Source organism: Ascoidea rubescens (assembly GCF_001661345.1).
Source record: "Ascoidea rubescens DSM 1968 unplaced genomic scaffold ASCRUscaffold_19, whole genome shotgun sequence".
In the NCBI taxonomy this organism is placed as follows: domain Eukaryota; kingdom Fungi; phylum Ascomycota; class Saccharomycetes; order Ascoideales; family Ascoideaceae; genus Ascoidea; species Ascoidea rubescens.
The window spans coordinates 245,950-263,354 of record NW_017962931.1 but is presented as its reverse complement, the minus strand read 5'-3'; the positions used below and the strand labels follow the sequence as shown (position 1 = coordinate 263,354).

General features: G+C 33.2%; 6 protein-coding genes across 6 annotated transcripts; 2 read left to right on the top strand and 4 right to left on the bottom strand.

The window, feature by feature from the left end:
- The first annotated feature begins 459 nt into the window (after positions 1-459).
- ASCRUDRAFT_122557 (uncharacterized protein) lies at positions 460-3,297 on the top strand. Its single transcript, XM_020188907.1, has one exon. It carries the CDS (start codon positions 661-663, stop codon positions 3,181-3,183), a length of 2,523 nt encoding a protein of 840 aa, XP_020044661.1. The 5' UTR covers positions 460-660; the 3' UTR covers positions 3,184-3,297.
- CIA2 (iron-sulfur cluster assembly protein CIA2) lies at positions 3,223-4,322 on the bottom strand. Its single transcript, XM_020194112.1, has one exon. The coding sequence runs from the start codon at positions 4,089-4,091 to the stop codon at positions 3,411-3,413; it is 681 nt and encodes a 226-aa protein (XP_020044660.1). The 5' UTR covers positions 4,092-4,322; the 3' UTR covers positions 3,223-3,410.
- Positions 4,323-5,143: 821 nt separating this feature from the next.
- ASCRUDRAFT_72759 (Zn(II)2Cys6 transcription factor) lies at positions 5,144-9,262 on the bottom strand (the record flags this gene model as incomplete). The annotated part of the gene is made up of 2 exons (XM_020192109.1): positions 5,144-5,376; positions 5,593-9,262. The coding sequence occupies 2 exons, from the start codon at positions 9,260-9,262 to the stop codon at positions 5,144-5,146; spliced, it is 3,903 nt and encodes a 1,300-aa protein (XP_020044659.1).
- A 1,255-nt stretch (positions 9,263-10,517) lies between these two features.
- On the top strand, positions 10,518-10,947 carry ASCRUDRAFT_10381 (uncharacterized protein; the record flags this gene model as incomplete). Its single annotated transcript, XM_020188578.1, has 2 exons — positions 10,518-10,587; positions 10,691-10,947. The coding sequence occupies 2 exons, from the start codon at positions 10,518-10,520 to the stop codon at positions 10,945-10,947; spliced, it is 327 nt and encodes a 108-aa protein (XP_020044658.1).
- ASCRUDRAFT_78035 (uncharacterized protein) lies at positions 10,689-15,595 on the bottom strand. The gene has a single exon (XM_020194111.1). It carries the CDS (start codon positions 15,410-15,412, stop codon positions 11,009-11,011), a length of 4,404 nt encoding a protein of 1,467 aa, XP_020044657.1. The 5' UTR covers positions 15,413-15,595; the 3' UTR covers positions 10,689-11,008.
- RBK1 (putative ribokinase) lies at positions 15,573-17,360 on the bottom strand. Its single transcript, XM_020194110.1, has 2 exons — positions 15,976-17,360; positions 15,573-15,934 (listed from the first exon to the last, which is right to left on the bottom strand). The coding sequence occupies exons 1-2, from the start codon at positions 17,091-17,093 to the stop codon at positions 15,778-15,780; spliced, it is 1,275 nt and encodes a 424-aa protein (XP_020044656.1). The 5' UTR covers positions 17,094-17,360; the 3' UTR covers positions 15,573-15,777.
- Positions 17,361-17,405: the final 45 nt, after the last annotated feature.

Here is a 17,405-nt window from a genome sequence, read left to right as displayed (position 1 = left end):
TGAGGATGGAGGACTTGGAGCAGGTCACGATGAAGAGAACCTTGATTTCTCGCTTGAGGAACTGGTCTTTGATGGCGTTAATCTCGTCAGCCAAATGGATGTCGCTGTGGGCACAGGTGTCGCTGTGGTCGTGGAGGAGCAATTCGTGGATGGAGATGAAGACTGAGGGCAAGAGGTGGGTGTACTTGCGTACCCACTCGGAGTTGAAGATGCCATTGGGATGCAATTTGGAGGAGGTGTTGAAGGGGGAGATGGGGGAGAAGCACAGCTTGGGCAGCAGCGGGAGGAAGAAGTGGTGGGGGGCTGTGAGCCAGGAGAAGCAGGAGGAGGAGTCGCACCAGAGCAGGTTCTGGGGGAGGGAGTGGTGGAGCAAAAGAGCTCTGAGCTCGAGGGCAGAGGTGGTGGCGACGGGAGGCGAGCTTCGAGCAACACGTTCAGCAGAGACAAGAAGAGGAGAAGCAGGAGGGGAAGCAGCAGCAGCAGCAGCATCTGCAGGGTCGAAGCCCTGGAGAGCCACCAAAGGCGCCAACGACGCCACGAGATCCAGCGGGTACGCGTCCATTGGTGGGCATTGGTGGGGGAGAAGGAGAGAAAGGACTGGGCCGCGGGGATATAGCTGTCCGCCGTGGTGCGTGTGCTGCGTGAGCTTCCTCTGCCACCATGGCCCCCTCCCAGCACTCAGACGACAGCCTCGACGCAGCTGCCTCTGGCGACGACAGTCCCCAGGCCTTCTTGCCGGCGCACGCCTCCACCTTCCTCAAGATCAAGTGCCTCCTCAGCTCCTCCAGCAGCTTCTTCTCCAACCCCTTCATCTCCCACACGCCCTACGAAGAGATCAACGCCCAGCTTCTCAACGACTTCCATCCCGCCTGCAACAGCTACAATCCCACCTTCCAGAACGTCCCCTACCTCGTCCACATCAGCCACCTCGCCTCCACCATCTGCGTCCTCAGAAAGAACCCTCTCGATCGATGCTTCTCCAAAAGATTCATCAGCTTTCTCGTTAGCCCTCAAACGACTGATGCTGCCTCTGCTGACGACTCCTTCCACAACGACTACCTCAAATTGAGAAAGCTCAACAACAGAAACGCCATGGTTATCTCCTGCAACAGCGCTGTCGGCACCACCAAGTCCTTTGAAATATCCTCCAACAACAGGAAACGAAAGTACAAAAAAATCACCGACAAAACCTCTTACAACGATGCTGACACTACCTTGCTGCCCTCCTCTCCAGACCAGAACATCATCCTAAAGATCCTTCCTCTTAACGAAGTCGCCCTAAAGAAACTATTTGACGTCGAAATCTATAACAACAAACACAACTTCAACCTCTTCAAATACTACCATCTAAACCACCTAGATCTACTCACCACATCTTCCTCAAACACTTCTCTCAATCTACTAAAAATCAAACACCACATCTACTCTCAAATAAACTCCACAAACGACTTTGCTAAAATCAAAATACCTAAAAAACTACTAGAGTTCTACAAATTCGACATCAAAAAACCAACTCTTATCGATGACAACGACAGACTCAATGACTTTCTCCTAAAAAGAAACAATTCCTCTTCCTCTTCATCTTCTTCATCTTCTTCATCTTCTTCGGATTCCCCCTCTTACAACGATTCCCAGATCTTTACCTCAATCTACTTTAACGACAACCTCACCCAAAGCCACTTTAAAATCAACTTTAACGAAAACTTCAACAACGACTACAATCTCATTGCCACTGAAAACGACAAAAACATCTTCCAAAAGTTCTTCAACAACTACCTCAACCCTCCTCTCCTTCCCTCATCCGATCACATCTACCAGCAAATCTTCAAAAACTACTACCTCTTCCAAAACAACCTCGACCTACATCTAAACATCAACTCCTACTTGAAAACGGCAACCCTATCCTCAAACTTTGGCTTTCTCGACTATTGGTTCATCAATTCAGACTACTACGATTCAATCTACCCCTACAATCAAGAAAACGACTCCCTCCCTCTCACCATTCCCAACCACAACATCTCAACAAATCTACTCTTCAACATCAAAATCATCGACTTCAATGACCACGACCTACGATACCTCGCTCCAATAAAAGACCTCATGCAAACCAACCATCTCAAGGCCGCTCAAAATGATAAATACTCAAAAAACGTCAAATCCATCTCAAAATCTGTCATAGACAACATCCCGCATCCACCAATCTCCTCCCCACAAACCCAAAACTTCAACCACTTGTACCAAATCCAATCTGATATCTCCTCCGATACTGAAACCTTCGACCCCTTGGACCACGATTCAGACATCAGCGATGAAGACGATGAACACAACATCAACATCAAAAGACTCCTCAAGGAAAAAAAATCCCTAAAAGAAATTCACTACTCCAATGAACTAAGACAAAAACTAATCAACTTCTTGCTAACTGTCAAACTACAAAAATGGTTCAAACTAAAACCCTTCAACAACATCTCCTTCTTTAAAAACTTCCTACTCTGTCTAATGTGCGACCACTGTCTAAAATACCTATTGGACAATTTCATCTTCATGGAATGGGACTTGTCTGACATTCGTCATTTCGATACAACCACAAAAATGAATATAAACAACAACGTCCTATTTGAAAACCTAAACCAACTATTCCTTAGAAATCAAAACACTGATTTCGGCATAAATGACGTCAACATTTCAAAACAAGAAATAGATATGATTCTAGAATCTCTAAAATACCCAAAAGAACACTTTTATCAAAAATACCAAATCAATAGCGAAAATAGTCAACTAGATGAAAAAAATTTAATCGACCCCGATTATTCAAACCATAATGACAAGTTTATATTAAACGATCCATCCATTTTTAATTATCTCATTGATCAAAACTCTGAACTAGAACTAGACCAAGAAAATGAAAATGAAAATGAAAATGAAAATAAAAATGAAAATAAAAATGAAAATGAAAATGAAAATGAAAATGAAAAAACTAATGATAAAAAAAAAATCTTTGACAAATTCAAACTACTAGTAAGTCTCAACAAGTCCACAGGCGAACTAAACATTATCAAGTTTTTTGATTCCTACAATTACAATTTCTACAATAATCATATGAACGATTTGGAAGAATCAACTTTCCTAACTTTCAAAGCTGTTAACCAAAATCAAGGAGCTGAAAGTTATCAACTATGCTAGATTTTTATGTTTTAGTTAACCTTAAATAATATTTTTCCACTTTTATTTCATTTATATTTCATTTTCATTTCATTTTCATTTCATTTTTTTTTTTAGGCAGTATTTTAATTTGCATTTTTTGCTAGGGTATATATATACATATAAATATATACATATATACATATATAAAGAATACAATCTCAACACCAAAACATCGTGTAAAATGAAAAATCTCCCAACTCATCTAATCAAACGCATGTTGATAACATTTTAGATATTACTTTTAATAACTGGTCGTTTTCACAAGCAGCACAAACTCTTTCCTTATCATTCAACTGCTTATTAACCTGATTTTCACTTTGATGAGTCCCTTCTTTCAATAAAATCGTTATTCGGTATTGAGGTGGTAAACTCCTTTCTAATCTCACTCTTATCCCCAATCCAATCAACGTGGCTAGCGAACAGTGGGTGATCGTGGGTGTAATACGAATAACGACCTCTGCAATATCACCTTCACTTTTTCCATTGATCACCTGGATTTCTTGCAATTGGACCACAGCTAGTTGGGCCAACGTAAGAGGATGTTCGGGATCAGAAATAGATGCAATTAAGTCATAAATATCCTTAGAATCTATCTTTTCTTCTGTCTCATCATCAGTATTGTAACCGTTGTTGATATAAAAACCATCGTCATCATTCCTGCCCTCTTTTAATGACAAGTCGTCGAAGGATAGAACCGAAGCTGAATCATCAGAATCAGACAAACCCAGAGGATTCTCTGTGAATTCAAAAACACTGAAAAGGGAGAGGTTGGTAAGTGATATGTCGTTAGTTACTAGTTTCAAGATAGCATCGTCAGCACTGTCTCTCTTCGAAAATGCACTGACGTCGTACACAGTTGGGTTGGAATTGATAACCTCACTGTCCATTTTTCTGATGTCTTTTCCTTCTCTTTGTCCTTTTGCTCATCATTTTCTTCTTGAAATGAATATCAAGCGCAATATTGAGCAGACGCATGTGCACTTGCATATATGTCTGTACCTGCTAGTTTGCATGATCCTCACTACTGGATTGAAACTGTTTCTACAATTAAAAGGTGACTACTAGTGCTAGGACAATAAAAAGACCATTTCTTTGCTTTTCAAGCGAGCAATAAAAAGACCACCTTTCCGTGAGACGGAAACGGTGCGGATATGATAGTCCTGTTTTTAGAAATTTATTGCTGGATAACCTATTTTACGAGTGTCCGTTGAAATTGACAAAATGCTAATGTAAAAACAGTCTGTAAATGTTACTAGCATCTTGTAAGTTTCAACGAACAGACACTATCAGTGAAGGGCATTTAAAATTGCACTCAATGGCATTGTAATGAATAAATTTTTCAGCAACACGAGTAGAATAAAAACTTCAATTTTAAATTACAAATTGTTGCTTGCTCTTCCCACTTGTAGAAACCGCACCGTTTCCATGAGATGGAAAAGTAGTCTTTATTTCCCCAGCACTACTATCATTTGAAAACAAAAAAAAACATTATTCATAAACTAAAAGGATACTCAAAAAATTCATGTAATACCATAAAAAAATATAGAAGCAACTGTTTTAGCAAAACCATGAAAAAAAAAATCAAACAACATATTTAAGCTGATAGTCTCTAATCATCAACTATGGTCTAAAGAGTAGAAAAAAAAACAGGAATTTTTGTCATTAATAAACTTGTAATAGATAAATGAAAGCAGTATTAGCATCTATTAACGTATATTAGCATATATTAGCATGATAATTGACGTTAAAATAAGTATTATTAATGTGATTTTTGTGATTAGTTTGATTAATGTGATCAATGTTAAAATTTTTAATCTTATTTATATACAATTTGTATTTTTAATCAAAAAACAAAGTTATTTAAAATAAATTGAAAACTTAACTCTAAAAAAAAAATTCAATTAAAAGTACGTAATTTTCAATCATTAAAAGAGCAATTTCATATATTAAATCCATTATTATTTTTATTCTTCTTATCACTAATACTATTATTATTCGTTTGTGTCATATGTATTATGCTCCCAGTGTTATTATTAGCATTATCAGCATTATTATTATCCATATCATTACTCGCAACATTTCCTGGAGTCTGACCTGCTCCCTCAGAAAGAAAATTAGGTAGATTAAACATTGGCTCATATAATATAGATCCATCTTGATACTCCATATTCCCTAGAAAATATGGATCATCCAATGATATATTAGAATTGGTATTTAAAAACATCTCGTTACTTAATAAATGATCATTGGAAATCACATTATTGTTAAACAAACTATTATTAAGATTAATCGAATTATTACTTTGCTGTTGCTGCTGTTGCTGTTGTTGCTGCTGTTGCTGCTGTTGTTGTTGCTGTTGGGGATTATTTGATTGCTGAGAAAATAAACTTTGAAAATTATTCCCAATTGAATTTGCACTATTAGTTAAACCAAAATCTGAGATATTTGAAGCATTGAAAATAGAATTCAGTGTGGAGATAATATTCGCAGTTGATGATGTTTTTCTTATACCTGACTGGCCAAATTGATTGTTGGAATTATTAGGACTATTAAAATTTCCATTGGGAAGATTACTCATAGACATAGATTCTTGCATATTATTTCCACTAGAGCTATTCCATCTTATTACTGGAGCTTGATTAACATTATCATTGGGCGAATATCCTGATATACCCAAGGAATTTGGAGGATATACACCAGATGCAGTTGAATCAAAATAAAATGATGTTAACAAAGAATTCAAATCTTGGTTGTTGACATTTAAAAACTGATTTCCAAATAAAGGATTTCCCAGAAAATTATTCAAATTGTTTATATTGCTCATATTATTTATATTTGTATTATTTGTGTTTATATCTTTATCAACTATATTTCTTTTATTCTCATTCAATTTATTTAATGCATCCTTTGATCTCTTCCTAGAACTTGATGAAAGACTATCCTTAAATTCAGCATTTCTAATTCGTTTCTCTATTATTTGACCAACCTGACCCTCAGTCAAATCTAAATATGATTTTATCTTGTCACTTAGTTGAAATTTGCACTTATTTGAATTTTCGTAAATTTTTAACGCAATTTTAATTAATTGACTAACAATAACATCAACAAATTGGTGACTTATATTAATACTGTCATCTTGAAAATGTAAGAAAAACTTTTCATAATATTCAATCATCAAATATATATCATCAACTGCATGTGGCGATGAAGGAAATTGAATGGTGCAACTAAACAATGTAATAAATGCACTAATTGGATAAAATAGGCAAACGTTAACCATATGTGTCATTCCCTTTGAAAGATATCTAGTCAATCTAAGAATTTGTCTTGCAGCATCTAAACATCTTAAATATGAATTTGTTGAATTTTGTCTTTCATCATCTTGACTTGCTTGTTTTTTATTCATCATTGCATTCCATGGAACTTTAAAAGCCATTCGATTTACAATCATAACATGGAAATAATAGCTAAAGTGCAATAGTAGTAATTGAGATCTAGCTTCATCTATAATACATTGAATTATTAATGAATTATCTGTAGGATTGCTTTTTTTAAAAGAGATAGAAATATCCTTTCCAGGTCTGAAAGAAAGTGGCAAAGATTCTTTCCATTTATCTAGATCCGCCGATATATCAAGAATTTTTTCCATAATATTCCCTAAAGATTTTCCCACCAATGCAGTTGCAGAAAATAGACTATCATAAGCCTTTGAAGTTATTTTTGATAAAGTACAAAGACAGTAGGTAAAGCAAATTGTAAAGTCTGATATATCTGAACTAGTTAACTTTTCTAAAAATTCTGCTTTGTGTTTCGTTACAGTTGAAATTTTTTCATTAAATCTTTTAGACAAAGTAAGTAAAATATCTTCATGATTAGTGGTTGTGACATCAATTTCATTTACAATTGGTGGTTTACCTGATCGCAAACACATATTTCTATCTAAGAAATAACACATGAGCCAAATTGATTTTCTTTTAGAGACTTCCCTTTCGGACAAACCATAAAATGTTTCTCTTCTATGCAAACCAATATCTTGAGCTAGTCTTAAAGCAGTTGAAACTAGCATGTAGTTGACTTTGGATAATAGAGAAGATTCGTTATATAAGATTAAGAATAAAATAGCTTGAACCGATTTCAAGCCGTCACCCAATACAGAAACCCGATGAAAGTAATAAATTGCATTTAAGGAATGTTTATCTTCAATTTCTTTTAAATCGCCATTTGATAAGTGAGGTAAAAAGAAGCTATTTAATGAGACTAGATTATCTTTATCATCATTTGGAGTATCGGGGATAGAATTATGGTTATTTTGAATAGCATTTTGTTGGGCTGCTCTTGCATCCAAGACTATGCCTGCAGCTATAGTGAGAATTATATTCATTATTAAAAAATCTGAATAAGTTATTCTTTTTTTTTGTTTTGAATTTTTAGTTTTGAATTTATTTTTAATTTGACTTTGCTTTAAATCTAAATTGTAGTAATAGGATTCATAGATTTCTTTCGCTTCATCCTTTTCAATGATATAAAAGGGGAAATGAACTTCGAAAATTATATTTAGTAGAGAAAAGGTGATATCTTTAGAAGGTATGGGAGTTAAGTTTGATTTATTCATTGGTTCTACCCATTTTCTCGATTGACCAGAAGTAATTTCGTGAATCTTTGTATGTAGAAAAGTTAGGGGTCTTAATAGACGATCAGCATCGGTAGATAATTTATTATGGATCCATTGCAAGCCTCTTGGACTAAAAATTGAAAAAGAGGAGTTTGGTCCTATATAAAAATCATGTTTGGGGTTATTATGATCTGAACCATTTGATAACAATAGGTAAGGTTTTTTGGGTAGATTATCATTATTAGATCTTTCCATTGATACAGGATTATCTTCTTGGAAAGTGCTTATATCATGATAGAATGATGAGGAATTGGATTTATCTTTGGATTGAGAGGTGACAAGTGAAAGAGAAAGATTTTGTTCATTACGGGTATTATCATTAATGGTATTAATGGGTTCCAAGGGTGTTTTTTTGTCAGATTTTAGCCTTTCAAGTTGTGTATACTGTTGGGCATTATCTTTCGATTGGTTTTCAGGATTGTTATCGTTATCGTTATCGTTACTAAGGTCATTGTCACTATCGTTGTCACTGTCATCATCATTATCATCTTCGTCGTCGTCATCATCTTCGTCGTCATCTTCATCGTCATCGTCATCATTATCATTATAATAGTCATCATCTTGGTTGTAGCTTTCTGGTTCTGAATCAATGTCGATGTTCATATCTATATCTATGTCGTTTTCATGATGATTATCAGTTTCGCAATTGTTTTCGAGATTTTTATTTATAGAAGAATTTCTGGATCTATTTAGTTTTTTGTTTTTAATGATTTTGTTGTTGATTTTGTGTTTGTCTTTGTTTATTATGTTTGAGCTTTTGAGTTTATTTCTAGAATTACTTCTAGAAGTTTGTTTTATGTTTTTATTTTTGATGTTTTTATTTAAATTTGCATCGATTTTGTAGACTAGTAATTCCATTAATTCTTCCATCTTGCCCAATCTGCCTTCTAAATCCTTTATTGTTTTGGCATTGGAGGGTCTATTTGAAGGGGTTCTTTTTTTTTGAACATGAGTGTAAGCGCAAGTTTGGTTTGCATCTATACAGCTTTGACAAGGGGCACAACCATTACATTTGACTTTTTTCTTTCTGCAGTAGTCACAAGCTTTTGCTATTCTACGTCTTTTTGGTTGAGGTTGAGGTTGAGAATGTTTTTGGGATAGTGATTGTGATTGAGATTGTGATTGTGATTGTGATTGTGTGGAAATTGGAGTGAGCTGAATTGGAGAAGAGAGCTGAGATTGGGATCTTGATTGAGATAGCAAGGTGTTATATTTCAACAGTGGTTGGGAATTTAAGGTTGGGATTGAGTTGTTGAGAAATTTTAGATTTATGTTTTTGGAGCCATTATCGATATTATTGTTGTCATCATTGTTGGTTAATATATTTTCAGAAATTCTATTTAAAGAACTTTTTGAGTTATTCAAGTTGTTATAACCGGATTGCATTTTGAGAATAAACAAGCGGAAGTAAACGGCTAGATGATAATGATAATGGTAATGATAATGGTAATAATGATACTAATAATGGTGGCGATATTAGTAACAGCAGAAATAAAGTAAATTAGTGGACAAATCAGCTCGGGTGAATAATAACAACTTGTTCAAAACTGGTCAAGAAATTCGAATAACCACAGGATAAGGGTAAAGGGAGGAGCAACTGTAGGAAATGGGTCGCTGATTAGAAATAAAAGCAGGGCCTTTCAACGATTAAACAAATAGAGCTTGGGCTGTGTTGGGTCTATCGAGTTGTACTGGAGTGTGTTGAAACAGAGTATTCTTTGGGTTGTATTTTATGCCAAATTGACTGATAATTGAAGAAACCTTGTTTGACAAAAGTGGTTGTAGTGGTAGAAATGGGCATTGAATAAGCAGCAAAGCGACAGAAATATCTAGCAGGCAACCGAAAGTCTGCTTCTCTGGTGGAACAGCAATGGAAGAGGCGCTGGTGGTGGCTCTGCTGGTGTTGATGGGACTCTGCTGGCGAGGACAAGGAAGCACTGTTGTTAACAAATCAGGCAGTTCAGGCTTCAAAGTCGTTGGCCATCAGCTCCCAGCTCCATCTATGAAAAAATTTTAGGTGCACTTTCCCGATTTCAAATCCATCGCTCGAAATACGAGCCCGGCGGAAAAAAGCCGCTTTCCGAGCCGCCACTTTCCGTTAGCCGCTTCCACCGGCACGGTGCACTTCCACCAGTGTGGTTATTGTCCACAGTACTGGTGACTTACTGTAGCCTTGGAAGGTACTTCTGCTGTCTTCTTCAAACGTCAAATGGTTTCTGAGGTGCTGTATCTTCCGTGGCCCGTGACCATGCTCAGAGTCGCGCTTGGTTCCGTGTTTTCAGAACATGCATCGCCGTTGACGCAGCCAAGCTCTTGTCTTCTTGTGTTCTGATTTGTCAGCAGTCCAGCTGGTGCTGTCTGAACATGCGGGTGCTCGACAGGCATTGCACGGAAGCTGAGCCGGAAAAGCTTTATCCCGCTGGGCATCTGCTGTGTTTCGAGGGTGTACCCTCGGTTTTATTTCGGCCAGCGCATCAGCTTTCTCCTTTGGGCGCCCGCTTGGAGAACAAGAGAGACTCGAGTCAAGGCAGCAAAAGCAGCAGGAAAGATAAAAGATAACAGATAAGGAGCTAGACGAAGACACTGCTCACGTCTACTACACCTCGTATTCCTCGCTTTCTTCTATTCTTTATTTCCAATCATGGGAACAAAGCCACTTTCTCCCCCTGTCCCTGAAGGTTACACTGCCAAATGGGATAGTCGCTCTAAAGGTATCCTTTATTCAACATGTTCTTTCCATTTTCAATTAACATATCCACTAACCTCTCTTGCAATGTAACTATGCTTGCTGTTTTTGCTCTTCTCGTTCAACAGAATATTATTTTGTTCACGACGCATCTGGAAGGTCAACAAGAACCTTGCCACTAACAGACAACCAAGAATTCAATCAAAAATCCAGCTCCCCACAAACAAAAGATCAGGATTTTAATTTCATCGACAGTTTAGTCCAAAATAAAGAAAAAATAGCCATTGGTGTTGGTGCAACTGCAATTGGTGGCATACTATTATCTCAATTCTTGAAAAATAATGATAAAGATAATAGAAATAAAAAAGATGAAAAAAATAAATAAAATAAAATAATTACCGATTTTCCGATTTTCTGATTTTCTCGTTTTTATCTTTTCTTTTTCATTAAATATTCATTGCATCTTCTAAATCAAAATCTAAGTTTATATCTCCATAAATATTACCACTATCATCATTACTCCCAGGTGTATAAAACCCTGGTAAATTAAACATCGTCTCATAAATAGATTGAACATTAGGATACTCCATACTATTAAATAGTATTTGATCATTTCTATTAAACTCATTTCCACTTAAATTAGTGCTACTATTGTTATAACTATTATTATTAAAATTATTATTAAAATTATTACCAACATTATTTCCAATATTACTACCAATATTCATTAAATTTGTAGAATTATCTCCATTCAGTAATCCTATATCGCCATATAATCGATGTAGTAAATTAGTAATTGGTGGCAAACTATTATCCGAAAATAACCCTTTCTTATTCACATTATCAACAGCATTGATTCTATTCATGTTCATATTCATATTCATGTTAAGATTATTACTAAACCCATTACTAAAATTGTTAAAATTATTACTAAAATTATTATGAAAATTATTGCTAAAATTGTTAAAATTATTAAAATTATTTTGTTCCATTGATTGGGTAAATTGCCCATTACCATTACTATTATTGTTATTATTATCATTTTCATTCCTATTCCCATTTCCATTTCCATTTCCGTTTCCATTAATATTCATAATTTGTTTTTGGTATAATCCATCATTTAAATTTGGAAGATTCGAAAAATTGCTATAGTTTGAAATTTTATTCATATTATTTAAACTATCATAAAATGGCATACTATTGTTCATTCCATTATTGTTTATAGTAAGATTGTTTGCCATATTATTATCACCCGGATTTAAAAAATTAGTGCTACTTAAAAAGTTAAATGTGTCTGCATTTACTAAGTTACTATCATCATCAATTATTTCTTCCAGTTGATTTGTATTTTTTGTATTTCGATTCTTAATATCATTGCCACTGTTATTAGTATTATCACCATCATTATTATCATTATTGTCATTTACTTTGCTTTCTAACTGTTTCTGTTTTTTGTTCTTTTCATGATGCTTATCTTTTCCATTATCTTTAATTTGACAATCACTATCTTTTTTCGAGTTTTCGCCTTCATTAATATCAAACAATAGATTACTAGCATCATCTATTATTAAATCCTTATCGTATTCCTTTTCAATCTTAAAATATTGTTTTATACTCGTTTGAAATTTTTCATTTGACTCTTTTATTGATCCATGATTATTCTCATAAACTTTTATAACAATTCTAATCAACTGTCTTATTACAACTCTAATTAGTCGATGTTTATCTGTCATATTTTCATTGACTTTATTAAACTTCTTCATAAATTTCTCTGCTGACTCCATTAATAACATTATATCCTCTTCAATTGTCCTTAAATTGGGTATTTGGATTATACAACTAAACAAAGTGATAAACGAAACTATTGGATAAAATAATAACCAGTTTATGAATTGTTGAATAGTCTCTTTTAAAAATAAAAATTGGTTCGACATTCTTAATATCTCTCTAGCTGCATTTAAACATTTTAACATTGATTTTCTTTGTAAATATAATACATCCTTTTCAGATTTATTTTGATTAATCGATGAGTTCATTAATGCATTCCATGGTATTTTAAATGCCATTCTATGAATTGCTAATAAATGAAAAAAATATGAAAATCTTAATGCTGACGATTCAAAATATTTTTCATTAAATAAGTATTCCTCATTTTTATCACCATAATGCAATAATGGATCCTTTTCACTATTACAATCATCAGTTCCTAATACAAAATTATCAAGGAAAACGTTTAAAACACTGTTTTTCCATTTTTCTAAATCTTCGTCCAATGATTGAATTGTATTTAATATGTCAATGATAGATTTATTTATTAATGCTTTTGCAGCAAATAATTTATCGTAAGCCTTTGAACTGAATTTTGATAAAGTTACAGAATAATAGCTAGTAACTAACGCAAAACTTTCATGATCTAATTGAGCTAATTTATCAATGTCAATATTAAGATCATGAATATCAAATTTATTATAATTTTTGCTTCTTTTTTCCTTTATATCCCTATTCTCAATTTTTTCTTTGCTTTTATTTAAAATTTCATCAAGATTCTTGATGACAGTTTTTTGTCTTTTTTTCTTTGTGAAAAAAACTTGAGAAATAATCTCTTTTAAATCTGAATGTTCCATCGAAGTAACATCGTTATCATTGATCAATTGAGGTCTGCCGAGTTTTATTGAATAATCTTTATCTAGATAGTATAATACAAACCAAACTTTTTTTCTGTTAATGATTTCTTTGTTACTTAATCCAAAAAAGGATTCCTTTCGATGTAAGCCGATTTCTTGTGCTAATCTCAAAGCAGTTGATAATAGCATATTATTAGTTTTCGGTATCAAAGTTGTTTCAGAAAAAAAAATTAATAAAATTATTCCTTTTATAGCTTTTAAACCATCACCAATGATTGAAATTCTTTGAAAAAAGAAAATGGCATTTGTATAATGATTTTCAAGTAATTTTTTAATTTTTGATCGATCAATGGTTGTAATATTATACTTTTTTTTAAAGCTTATTGATTTAGGATGATTTTTTGGTAATTCTAATACAATGGAACAGCCGATAAGAATAAAAATATTCATTATTAAAAAATCTGAATAACTTAGTAAACTATGATTATTATTATTAGTAGTGGTGGTATTGGTACTAGTATTGGTATTGGTTTTATTAGTAATATTATCAATTGAATTAAAATAATTTTGAAAAATTTGATAAACTTCAAATTTAGAAAAAATGTGAAATGGGTATTTAAACAAAAAAGCCACATCTAATAAATATAAATATTGGTTATTATTTTGAATTGAAGTTAAATTTTTAACAGTTAAAGGATCTACCCAAACTTTTGAGTGCATTATCATAATATCATGGATATAAGAGTTTAACATTTTTAAAGGTTTTGATAATGCTAAATAGTCATTGTTGTTATTTATGTTAGTGTTATTAGTAGTATTAACAAAATTTGTATTATTGTTTTGAATATTTTTACTTAAAAGTCTTTTTTGAATCCATTCTAAACCTCTAGGAGAAAAAACAGAAAAGGTTGTATGGGGACCATAATAAACAATATTTATTCGATTACTTATGTCCAATTGGACTTTTTTACTTGAATTTTCGTTATTTTCTATATTTTTCGGATTTTTTTCCTTTTTAATTTGAATTGAAGATTGATTATTATTGGGATTTTGAATTGGGTTATCTTTGTTAATAATTTTATCAGTTTTTGAATTATTTGTTTTTTGGTTATCAGATGAAATTTGTTTATTGCTTTTAAAATCATCATCATATGGACAAGTAATGAATAAGTAAGGTTTTTCTGTTAATTTTTCACTGTTTTCATTATTAGATAAATTATCGTTTGATATTATATTATTATTTTCTAATAGTACAGATTGACTGTTATTTTCAATATTTTTATTACTTGTGGTTAAATTTTGATTTTCAATTTGATCATTATTGTGATTGTGATTATCGTGATTATTGTTATTATTGTTATTATTGTTATTATTGTTATCATTATTATTATCATCCTTATGATTGTTATCCTTGTTATCATTACAATTGTTATTGTGATTGTTATTATCTTTTTCATTACTGTTATTATTACCTTTATTATTGCCGTTATCATTATCATTATTGACGTTGTTATTGCTTTGATTATCATCATCTTCATCATAATCTTCTCCTTCTTCTTCTCCTTCTTCTTCTTCATTACCATTCATTGTCTCGTTTTCGATTTCATTTTCAAATTGAGAACGATGAGTTTGTTGATTTTGATAATTTAATTGAAAATTTTGGTTTGGGATATGAATTTGATTTTGAGCAAGATTTTGATTAAAATTCTGTGTTAGAGTTTGAGTGCGATTTTGGTTATGATTTTGAAATTGAAATTGATCTTGAACTTCATTATTTTGAAATTGAGCTGGATACTGAAATTCATTTTTCAAATTATTGTTAAATTGATTAGGTTGAGTGAAATTTGAAATGTTTTGATTTTGATTAAGTAAGTTTGGATGTGGATTTGAATTTCTTTCATTCAACAACAATTGCAAGTAATTTTCAACAAAGGATAGTCTTTTATTTATTATTTCAATCGCCTTAACAGTTGAAAATCTTGAATTTGATTTCTTTTTATCGTTGAGGTTGTAGTCGCAAAAGATCTTATATTTCTTACAACTAGAGCAAGGGTTTTCACCATTACATTTGATCTTTTTGAGACGACAATGGTTGCAGGCCTTTGAAACTCTTCTTCTCTTGATCTGAGCATTTCCTTGGATACTTAATTGGAGTTGGCTGTTGTTGTCACCTGTATCAAGAAGATTACTGAGCTGGTGCTTATGGTTGTTATCAGGCTGGGACATGGTTAGAAAGTGAAATACAAGCTCGACATAATTCAGATCTGGGGTGGTGAGCTACTGAGCTGTAGTGTGTCAATGGATGAATATTCCTCAGAGCTGAGCTATAAGATGACACTATGTGAGTCTATATGGGTATTATATGGGTATTATATAGGTATTATAAGAATGTATATGGCTGTGTTTTGTCTCCCATCCTTCTTCTGCTTCTTCTCCCACCTTTTCCTTCCACCGAGCAAAAATGCCCAGCGCTTTCTGGGCAAATTCCGCCCAGGGCCGGACCAATTTTGTCCCGTGACCACAGCAGGTAGGGCGGTTATCTACGAACACTTGCCGCCGAAGCTGTGGATACGGGTTCCGTCGACGTGGTTCTATCGTTGTAAAGATATTGTTCCGGAGTAGCTCTGCCGCAAATGATGCAGTGGACACTCATCTATTCGACGTGTTCGGAAGTTTTGAATGCTGCAAAGACGGCCGAGCCAAGATGGCTTTGAACTTCTTCGAGACCGGGCATGCTTTCCGATGCTCCTTTTCTCTGTATTGTTAACGATGAGGCAAGCGTCGCGAACCTGGCCAATTTTTTGTAGTCGCTTGTGTTCAATTTCTTATTGTTCTGGAAATTCTCATTTAATGTAATCTGGGATATTATGGCACCGAAAAACGTATCGCCGGCTCCAGTTGTATCAACAATTTTTTCTCTTGCAAGACTCATGGATTTTAGAAAAAGTTGTTTTTTCTCATTATCAATGAAATTTATAATCGATCCAACTGATCCTAAAGTTACAATCAAACAACTTAAGGAGCCCTCAGAATTATTAATGTAATCAAATAAAAAATTTGACAACTTTTTGTAGTCACAAAGTTTCAATTTATCATTTCCATTGGCTTCATTTTGATTGAATTGATTTATCAACTCTTGTTTATGATCTTCTGATAAATTAGAATCAATAGTAATTATCAAATTAAATAGATTTATTGACTCAATTTCATTCATAATTAACAAATCAATTTTCTTCCAAAATTTTAAATCGTTAATCTCCTTAAATGGCGAAGGATTATAACAAACTTGATAATTATTATATCCATTCTCATAATCTTCATTTTTTCTATTAGAGTCAGCCCAATTAATCACATTAATAAAATCGGGAATTTCATTTTGTATTACTATCAAATTTTTTTTACTCTTCCCATTTCCGTTCAAAAACAATTCGTTTAAATATTCATTATCAAATTTTAAATAATTATTCGTTCCAGGATAAAATAGGATCCTATTTTCACCAATATTATCCTCAACCAATATCACTGCAACGGGTGTCTTATATTTGATTATTTCATCGCCCTTAACATTGTTGTTTTTAAAAATTTTCACATACTCATAATTAAGATTAAAAGTCTTCAAATAGCCTAAAATCTCCTTACCAAAGGTATCATCAGCAACACACCCAATCAATCTTAAACTAACATTCTCATTTCCATAATTATCTTTGCCATCATCTGATTTAGTTAGCAATTTGGATATTGAAATGGATTCGTTCAATCCCTTCCCACCAATATGAGGCTCAAAATCATTAGACTCAATTGTCTCTCCAACTTTAGGAAAAACGGATGTATAAGTCACCAAATCATAATTCAACGATCCAATAACAGTGATACAAGTCTCAGTCTTAGTCCCAGTCTTTAACCCCATAGCTGTTCTTTTCGTTTGCTTCTGTTAGTTGTTTACTTGTTAATCTATCTCACTACCATTCATTTGAATATATTCTTGTCCCGAATTGTCTTTAAACGTCATATAACCTGTTATTGGTCCCACAAAGAGGGTAACTTTCCCATTTTAAGCATGAAATTTCAAAATTATAATTTATCATTCATAGCAATTTAACAAATAATAAATATTAATATTAATAAATAATAAACGATTCATAATAAACAATAAATAAAAAATAAACAATACAATTATATCCATTTATTCCAATTTATTCCACTTTTATAAAACTTTAAC

Bases quoted from the DNA above. Each gene is read 5' to 3' on its own strand.
- RBK1 (XM_020194110.1), bottom strand. From the start codon at position 17,093: ATGGGGTTAAAGACTGGGACTAAGACTGAGACTTGTATCACTGTTATT. The intron at 15,935-15,975 runs GTTCGCGACGCT...TACAGAGAAAAG, and splicing joins GACTACAAAAAATTGGCCAG to GAGCATCGGAAAGCATGCCC.
- ASCRUDRAFT_122557 (XM_020188907.1), top strand. From the start codon at position 661: ATGGCCCCCTCCCAGCACTCAGACGACAGCCTCGACGCAGCTGCCTCT.
- ASCRUDRAFT_78035 (XM_020194111.1), bottom strand. From the start codon at position 15,412: ATGTCCCAGCCTGATAACAACCATAAGCACCAGCTCAGTAATCTTCTT.
- CIA2 (XM_020194112.1), bottom strand. From the start codon at position 4,091: ATGGACAGTGAGGTTATCAATTCCAACCCAACTGTGTACGACGTCAGT.